Raw genomic sequence first — 10,000 nt, forward strand, 5'->3', positions numbered from 1 at the left:
GAGGGAAAAAATCGCCAACGGTACACACGCGGTCACATTTTGAATTATACATATATATATATATATATATATATATATATATATATATATATATATATAACATAAGGGACTAAAGCCATCTGAATATGGCTAGGGACGGGCAGGGTGGTGGGGGTGTTACTGTTGCATTTAGCCCCAGGCGAACATCGACGTCACCAGATAGGCCCGACACCGTCACGGTGTCCTTTAACCTGCAAAGGGAGGTAATGGCTTTAGTCCCTTATGTTATCGAGCAGTTACTGTCTATATCTCTTTTAGAGAATTATTATTGCTTTCGAACAGATTTTCGAAATCAGCAAATGTATTTTGCTTGAAAATCTATATATGAATAGCCTGCAGAGTGAGAATTCGTCGAGGAAGCGGAAGCCTACCACACGCCGACGATAGGCAATACACCTTGAAACCATGGTCCGTGTGTGGTTTCCGCTTCATCGGGGTATTACCTCCCTTTGCAGGTTAAAGGACACCGTGACGGTGTCGGGCCTATCTGGTGACGTCGATGTTCGCCTGGGGCTAAATGCAACAGTAACACCCCCACCACCCTGCCCTGTCCCTAGCCATATTCAGATGGCTTTAGTCCCTTATGTTATCGAGCAGTTACTGTCTATATCTCTTTTAGAGAATTATTATTGCTATAATATATAGATGTACATGTAATATGTACACATATATATACACATATATACATGTATACATATATACACCCATACACACATACCCCCCACACACATACATAGGTGCAGGTGTGGCTGTGTGCTAACAAACTTGGTTCCAAAATACATGGTCCTGGGTTCAGTCCCGCTGTGTGGTGACTTGGAATGCTTCTTCTGCTATAGCCTCAGAACAACGAAAGCCTTGTCAGTGGATTTTGTAGATAGAACTGAAAGAAATCAATCGAAAATACATGCATACATATATACATATATATACAGAGATATTTGTGTATATATATATATATATATAAACATGTATGTATTATATGTATATATATATATATAGAAGAGAGAGAGAGAGGGCGGTGGCTTAGTGGTTAGGGCATTCGGCTCATGATCGTAAGGTTTGAGTTCGATTCCCGGCGACGCGTTGTGTCCTTGAGCAAGACACTTTATTTCACGTTGCTCCAGTCCACTCAGCTGGCAAAAATGAGTTGTACTTGTATTTCAAAGGGTCAGCCTTGTCACTCTCTGTGTCATGCTGATTATCCCCGAGAACTACGTTAAGGGTACACGTGTCTGTGGAATGCTCAGCCATTTGCACGTTAATTTCACGAGCAAGCTGTTCCGTTGATCGTATCAGCTGGGCCCCTCGTCGTAACCGCGGAGTCTTTAAGAAGATATATATATATATATATATATATATATATATATATATATATATATATATCAGTGGCGTGCGGTGACTTCCGGGGTTGGGCATGAAATGAATTTATTTGCCCCCGCCCCCGGCAATTTTTCAGCAAAAAATTTTCGAATTCCTACGATTTACATATGGGAGATTCTGAATATGCAATCACCCCAGTATGACCTAGAAAAAAAAAACGTCGCGCTGGCTAGTCGTGAGTAGTCGATCCTACGACTATCTAGCAAAGTACATAAATTTTTTAAACAAAATATATAAAACACAAAAACACAAAGTAAATAATGTTTTAAACAAAGTAAATAAAACACAAAACACAAAGTAAGGATCGACTAGCCACAACTAGCTGGCGTGGATGCTCTGGTGCGCGCACCGGGACCACTCTTCTTAAATAGTACCCATGATTTTTAAATTGTTTGCAATACTCATCAAATTCGTTGAAATTCGAAAGTCCATGAATTTAAACTCTACTAAGGATGAATATCGTGCTTTTATTTGGTCAACTATTGTACTGATAATTTTGTTATAAAGCATTTTATAATGTCGTTGGGGCTCAATAGATATATTCTTGGATTTCTGAATTCCGATTATCAAGTTTGTTTTCGAGTACAGTTCTAGTTTTATCTATTTGCTCTTTACAATGCACTATGTCATGACTTTTACTCTGGAGGATGTTAAATAAGACGTCAGTAAAAGAAAAGATCTCACTGAATACTTCTAACAAAAATAAGAAATCAGGAGCTTTTAAAGTGTGTAAGAATCCAATTGCTGAATTTATGGTGGTATCATCCTATGCTTCAGGATTTTCAATGATGTGCTCAAAAAGGCTGATTATGAAATTATAATTTTCCTTTGTGGTAATAATAAGCCGTGAGGAGTAATTCCATTGCTGTTGCTTTCGGAAATCTTTTTTTTAACAATGTTATCTAACGCACTAGCCCTTTTCGGTGATTTCGTAAAAAATATACTCAGTCCGTTTATTGTACAAAAAAATATCTTGCATTCTTTCATAGCAGAGCATGATTGTGAAAGAACTAAATTTAGAATATGGGCACAACAATGAATAAAGATCGCACATTCATATTTCTTCCTTACTTTTGCCTGTAACCCATTTAATTGTCCTGCCATTGTAGTGGCACCGTTATAGGTTTGTGCAATCAATTTGTTTTCACATTTCCACAATTCAATGCATTTAAAAACATGTTCAGATAAAGCATTTGCAGATCGATCTGCACTAACATCACTAAAACCGATAAATCGTTCTTTCGTGACACAGTCTTCTCTAACATAACGTAAAACTGTTGACAGTTGTGAATATGCTGAGGCAACAGATGTCTCATCAACAAAAATAGAAACAAACTTAGCTTGCTCGATTTACCTTTGCATCTTATTCAACATAACTTTATGAATTGCATCGATCAAGTTATTTTGAATTCTGTTTGACAGACCGGTGAAGATAGAAGCTGTATCTAGATGAATTTCTATTTTTTGTCATATTTACTGATTACATATACGAGTTCTTTATAATTTCCACTATTATTAGAGCCTTCAGATTCAAAATGACCCCAAAACGATAATTCCTGGAAACCTAAAAAAATAACAACATCGATCAATCGTTGCAGAATGGATCTGTTTCGTCTGACTTTCTCATTATGGTGTTGTATGCTTTGATTTTTACATGCATCTAATTGTAAGTCTATGCGAACATTCTCGAATATTTTAAGATCTATCAAAGATTTTATATGCTTTTGAGAACGCTTGTGCTTTAACATAGCCATATGTAAATTATTTAAATCATCATAGCCTTTATCATTCCAAACATTCTTTTCTAAGCAAAAAAGTAAACAAGGCCAACAGAATAATTTAATAAGGATAGCACTCCCAGTTAACCATTTTTTCTTTTCATACAAATTAACCTGGAATTGTCTCGTGAATTTCTTGTTGTAGCTTCGCAGATTAGGTAAATTCGGTGCTGGTCTCCCACCATTTATAATTAATTGTTTTCCATCGAAGTCTCTTTTCGAAAAACTATTTCTCAAAATATCGTTTATAACACACATTTCACTTATTTCGTAAAAGGTTGTTCTTATATACGAACACACGTGGAAGCGCCGGCGTAAATTGTAAGTCAATTTCAACAAAACGGAAAAATAACCTTAGTTAAATTAATTTAAGATTAATTAGCTACTTCTGAAATAAGAATTATAATATAGATTATATTTTTTGTTTTCCGAACACTCCAAAAGTATAATAGTGCAAACAGAGGTTTTGGTTAAAAAATTCAAACTTACCGCTAAGTTATTCCAAAATTTCAGCTGGCTAGCTTAAGAATTATGGGACTGCTTTTGTTCCGGTCAGAAATGGAACAAGGTTAGCAACAATTCTACACTAGCAAAGAGACAGAGAGTGGGTATCATGCGGTCATCTCAAAGCATGACATGCCACTGAGAGAGAGAGAGGACGGCGGTACAAAATATTATGAACGACCTTTCCTCCTAGCATCTGTTTTATCAAGTCACTAAGAGAGAGAGAGAGGAAGGAGGGACAAACTAACAAAGAGACAGAGAGGGATGTCATGCGGGTCTTCTCAAAGCATGACGAGCCACTAAGAGAGAGAGGAAGGGGGTAAAAATATTTCAAATGCCCTATGCTCTTAGCATGTCTTTTAAACAAATCACTAAGTGAGTGAGAGAGAGAGAGAGGAAGGAAGGACAAACTGAGACAGAGAGGGAGTGTCTGTCATGCGGATCTTCTCATAGCATAACTTCTCAAAGCAGAAGTACGAGTCACTGAGAGAGGAGAAGGGGAGACAAAATATTCCAAAACAACTGGACGGATTTTCTTTGAAACAAAGAAACTATTTTATCTAATTTTCCGATCATATGGATAAAAAATCACAGGTCTTGCAACGCATACCTTGCATACCTGAGAGTGCACGCCCCCTATATATATATATATATTGCTTGTTTCAGGTGAATTTGTATTTGTATAAACAATGGATTCCAACGCATCTACCAGTGTATTCAACGCAGGAGACCGAGTATCTCTATCTGAAGACATAAATACTGTAAAGTTGTTACAAGAAGGACATGGCGGATGGACTCCTTTTATGGCAAACGTAAGTACTGGCTTGTGTATTTTCATTATGCTATAAGGTCACTGATAGATAGCGAAATATATACATACATGCATAAACAGCTATCACTGGTTGAACGATTACTATTACTAAGTGACTACAGTGCAGTAGCCACGAAAAGGAAACCAACTGCCGGAAGTATGACAATTTTGTAAGAAAATATCTCTCTCTTTACTCTTTACTCTTTTACTTGTTTCAGTCAGTTGACTGCGGCCATGCTGGAGCACCGCCTTTAGTCGAGCAACTCGACCCCGGGACTTATTCTTTTGTAAGCCAAGTACTTATTCTATCGATTCTCTTTTGCCGAACCGCTAAGTGACGGCGACATAAACACACCAGCATCGGTTGTCAAGCAATGCTAGGGGGACAAACACAGACACACAAACATACACGCACACATATATATGCATATATACGACGGGCTTCTTTCAGTTTCCGTCTACCAAATCCACTCACAAGGCTTTGGTCGGCCCGAGGCTATAGTAGAAGACACTTGCCCAATGTCCCACGCAGTGGGACTGAACCCGGAACCATGTGGCTGGTAAGCAAGCTACTTACCACACAACCACTACAATATGTCATTGTAAATTTACAGAATTGCTACCATATATGTTTCATCAAAATTTATTTTCCTTTATTTTATCTTCTTTTATAGCACAAATAAATTATCCTAAAACGTTGGAGATGGGTGGCATATTCTGATGAATATGAATATTTTTTCTTTCATTTCTTGCCACATTTACTGGGTGAATCTGGTCTCCCATAGCCATCAGTTTATACCTGTTATCTTACGCCTTTTGATTGTAAAAAGATGTAGAAAACAACGAATGCACATTTATAAGTATAAATTTAATAGGAAAATAATGAAACAAATATAGCAGTTCTTGTCTGAAAATCGCGGTGCTGTGAAATTTGGTGCTGAGAACCGAATTCATTTTAAATACGCCATATATCTTATTGTATGTTTGGAATTGTTTTTTCCCCGTTCATGTGGCACATATATACATTTGAATACATAACATGCGTGTGTATGTATGTATGTATGTATGTATGTATGTATGTATGTATGTAGCTGGGCTAAAAAGTCACATTCGATCACAGCACCAGTAACAGTTAAGCTTCGTGCAATGGCCATACTCGATAAAGAGTGGGCAGCCATCATGTATGTATGTATGTATGTATGTATGTATGTATGTATGTATGTATGTATGTAAAAATGTATGCATGTATGTATGTACAATATTTGTTAACCCACTTTATATTCAGTTTATAGGTCAAGTTGGCATAGTTCAAGGACTTAATAATGTCGACGATGTGATTGTGAAATTTGAAGAACTTGGTAACAAATTATGGCGCTTTAATCCAAAAGCTCTCACAAAGGTCAGTATATAAGGTCATAATCTCCGTAACATTCAGTACCTTCTACGTTTATAATATTTTTTTACCAATATGGCTTAAATGTTTTACAATTAATAAAACTTGTCTGCTTCATGGCGTTTTCCTTGGATAAACTTACTTCCACAATATTATGAGGGACGTTCAATAAGTAATGCCTCTGACCCACTTGCAGTTGTTTGATCCAGCTGAAATTTTGTATGTGCAATCATTTATATCTCTATAGAGTAAGTGGCAAACTACATCTCTGAATTAATTGTGGTTTCTGATTTACAGGTGTTTGAACCGAGTCAAGTGTGAAATGGAGCCTGTTGAGTGTCGAGCAGTGATCCGGTTTTTGTATTTGAAAGGACGCACACCACGGGAGACTTTTGATGAAATGAAAGTAACTTATGGTGATGATGCCCCATCATATGACCTTGTAAAACGCTGGCATCGTGAATTCAAACATGGTCGGAACTCTGTGGAAACAGCTCCCAGATCTGGTCGCCCCCTTCTGCCATTGATGAGGCATCTGTCCGTCAAGTTGAGGCTGCCATTTTGGAAGATCGACGCATAATTATTCGCCAAATAGCCCATGAGGTCAAGATTAGTACCGGGTCTGTGGAAACTATCATTCATGACCATTTGCATATGCAAAAGGTGTCTGCCAGATGGATTCCCAGGCTGCTCACGCCTTTCCAGAAGCAAGAGCGCGTCGAGTGCTCGAGGGTGAATTTGGAGATGTGCCAAGAAGATGATTCAAAATGTCTCAAAAGACTGATTACACAGGATGAAACCTGGGTCCATCACGATGATCCAGAGACCAAAGCCCAGTCAATGCAGTGGAAGCACCGTGACTCACCCCCTCCAAAGAAGGCAAGGGTGCAGCACTCCGCTGGCAAGATCATACTCACAGTCTTCTGGGACCAGGACGGAGTAGTGATGACAGATTTCCTGGCAAAGGGTACCACAATTGCAGGAGCCTATTATGCTTCACTTTTGAGGAAATTAAGAGAAGTTATCAAAATCAAGAGGCGGGGCAAGATCAGCAAAGACATCCTCCTCCTGCAGGACAACGCTCCGGTCCACAACTCGCTTGTCGCCAGATCAGAAGCACAGGCGTATGGCTATGAAGTCCTCCCCATCCCCCCTACTTTCCTGACCTTGCACCCTCTGATTTTCACCTCTTCCCAATCATGAAGTTGTTTTTGAAAGGAAAGCGTTTCCCAGATGATGCAGCCTTGATTTCTGAAGTCACGTTGAGGTTGGAGGACCAAGCTGGGTTCTTCTACAAAAACGGTCCCCAGAGCTGCATCAAACGATGGGAGAAATGCGTAACTCTGGGTGGTTCCTATGTAGAAAAAGACTAATAACTGTGTCAAGTTTCGTTGCTCTACTGCTATGGGAAGCGGGTCAGGGGCATTACTTATTGAACGCCCCTCGTACACTGACAACAAGCTTACACCGAGTGGCTTACACCAGCAAACCTTCTTCTCTGCTAAGCAGTATGGTTCAACAATATGGTAACTAATCTAAGTGACAAAAGAACTATTTGCTTACAATACCCTGATTTTGGTTTTGGATCTGATGCATGCTCCTTTCCAGTGTGCTCTGTCTTTGGGTAGAGTAGGTGGGTGGAGTGGAATATTGAAGCCTGTCATTACTTTTACTTCATCCAGTTATGGGGTATAGAAGAAGCAAAATTACTATGACTAACAATGTTTATTGTCCGTGAGATAGATTGCCATATTCCTCAGTGAAATATTCTCTCGTTCATCAGGGTAACACTACAGATTCAACGGATAAGCAATCCTTCTTACTATAGAAACAAGGCCTGAAATTTTGGGGCGGGGGATAGTCGATTACATCGACCCCATCACTTAATTGGTACTTAATTTGTTGACCTCGAAAGGACGAAAAGCAAAGTCGGCGGGATTTGAACTCAGAACGTAGCGGCAGAAGAAATACCTATTTCTTTACTACCCACAAGGAACTAAACACAGAGAGGACAAAGAAGGACAGACAAACGGATTAAGTCGATTATATCGACCGCAGTGCGTAACTGGTACTTAATTAATCTACCCCGAAAGGATGAAAGGCAAAGTCGACCTCGGCGGAATTTGAACTATCTATCTATCTATCTATCTATCTATCTATCTATCTATCTATCTATCTATCTATCTATCTATCTTGCTAGCTGGCTAGCTATCGTTCCTATTTCTGTCTTTCTTTCTTTCTCTCAGTTATTCATTTATTCTTTCTTTCATTCTTTCATTCATTCTAACTTTCTTTTTCTTTCGTTCTTTCTTTCTTTCCCCCCCTCTCTCTCTTCCTCCTTCAACTACGCCTTCTCGTAAATCACTCTTTTTTCTTGAAACCCACTCCCACACTCAAAACTCTCCCTGTCTCCTCCTCCTCTCTTACTTTCTTATGTTATATCTCATTTAAATTTCTCTGTTTCAGATCGACAAATTTAACGTTGGAGATGCAGTTAGGATACTTGATGATACCGAAAAAGTTAAAAGATATCAGGTTAATCATGGTGGATGGATTTCTGATATGACATCGGTGAGTGTATTTCTTAAGTTGTGTAGTTCCTAATATACCTAGTTTGCTCGACAAACGATGCAAGTTGGTTCACCCACAACTGTCATGTTTTATTTTCTTGACATAGTATGTAAATAGATATACGAATGCACGCATATATGCATATATTTGTGTACCATTTATAACTTTTCTACTTGCAGTTCAACCGTCTAAAAACGATATTTGATTTTCAATTTCTGTAATTTTTCTGTTATGTAATGTCTAATTTTCTTTGGTATCCTTTATTCATTTAATATAGTACTCGAGTAAAGAATAAAGACTTCCTTTGGCGATGAATGACCATGGAATTGCCCGTGGAAAGTTACCCTTCGAGGAACAAGTCTGGGTAAGGTTGATTTTAATGGAAGACCAGCTGTCACCCATACATACCAGCCTCCACACTCTACGCCACCGATGTTATCCAAGGGAAAGGCAAAGGTCGTTACAGCTTAGCAGCAGTGACGTCGCAACTCATTTCTACAACTGAGTGAGCTGGAGCAACTTGAAATACAGTGTCATACTCAGGAACACAACACACAGACAAATGACTGAAACAAGTAAAAGAATAAAAGAAGAAAAGAATATATATTTATATACACATATATATATACATATATAATACTTACATATAGTAATATAATAAGAGTAAATAATAGTTTGAATAGTTTTTTTTTTTAAACCAACAATTATTTACGGGTAGATTTCGGCATGTAAATATAACCATTAACGGTAGGAACTTTTATAAAAAAAAGTTCAATATATATTTTTGTATATAAATAAAAGGGGCAAGCAACAGGTTGCTTAGCCACATACCGAAAAAAATTAGAAATAGCAGTCAAAGACTGTTTATTTCTATTTTCTACAAATGAGACTCCACATACGACATATCCCTGTAATTCACATATGTAAAACAGATGGAAGAAATAACGAAAGCAAAGTCTAAGGGTTATTTACGAACGCGTTTCTGGATTAGAAATACTTACATATATATCTAAGTACATAAATGTGTAATGGACGCAAGCATTATCTTTTGAACCATTAAAAATAGATATGTATATCGTTAATTTGATCCCTTATGATTTTTTTTTCAGCCTGTTCATATGACGTGGATCAAATTTACAGTTTGACTTCATTTAGCATGTTGTTTGTATCTTTGTAGGTATTAGGCAAAATTGGTACCATAAAAATTGCATTCCCAGACGGTGATTTGCTTGTGTCGGTGTCTGGTAAAATATTTTTATTCAACCCTCTGTGCTGCACAAAAGTACCCCAAAGTATGAAAGTTGGGGAAGAAGATGATGCTAGTGAGTTTAACTGTTTTTTCTTCGTTTTCCTTCACACTTATTATTGATATATAAATGGGGGTACATGATGTAAAGTTCTGTATTTATATTGAATTAACACTTATAGGTCTGAAAATTCTGTGATTACACAATTTTAAAAGATAACTTACGTTGGAATTTATTATATTATAAGTTACTGGAGTGCTATCTGATTGTTCCGTCT

At 37.8% G+C, this 10,000-nt stretch overlaps 1 protein-coding gene across 3 annotated transcripts in view; it reads left to right on the forward strand.

Annotated features, from left to right (window-relative positions):
• Positions 1–10,000, forward strand: part of LOC115227682 (E3 ubiquitin-protein ligase MIB1-like) — a 23,016-nt gene that overhangs the window by 2,474 nt on the left and 10,542 nt on the right. For 2 of the 3 annotated variants that reach the window (XM_029798431.2, XM_036498699.1), the window contains exons 2-5: positions 4,368–4,513; positions 5,798–5,911; positions 8,372–8,476; positions 9,654–9,798. In XM_029798431.2, the coding sequence (XP_029654291.1) occupies positions 4,391–4,513; positions 5,798–5,911; positions 8,372–8,476; positions 9,654–9,798 (487 nt within the window). In that variant the 5' untranslated portion in view covers positions 4,368–4,390. Of the gene's footprint in view, positions 1–4,367; positions 4,514–5,797; positions 5,912–8,371; positions 8,477–9,653; positions 9,800–10,000 lie in introns of all 3 variants that reach the window. The other variant, XM_036498700.1, reaches the window with a different exon arrangement.

The sequence above is a fragment of the Octopus sinensis genome, unplaced genomic scaffold (assembly GCF_006345805.1).
Source record: "Octopus sinensis unplaced genomic scaffold, ASM634580v1 Contig06878, whole genome shotgun sequence".
Classification (NCBI taxonomy): Eukaryota; Metazoa; Mollusca; class Cephalopoda; order Octopoda; family Octopodidae; genus Octopus; species Octopus sinensis.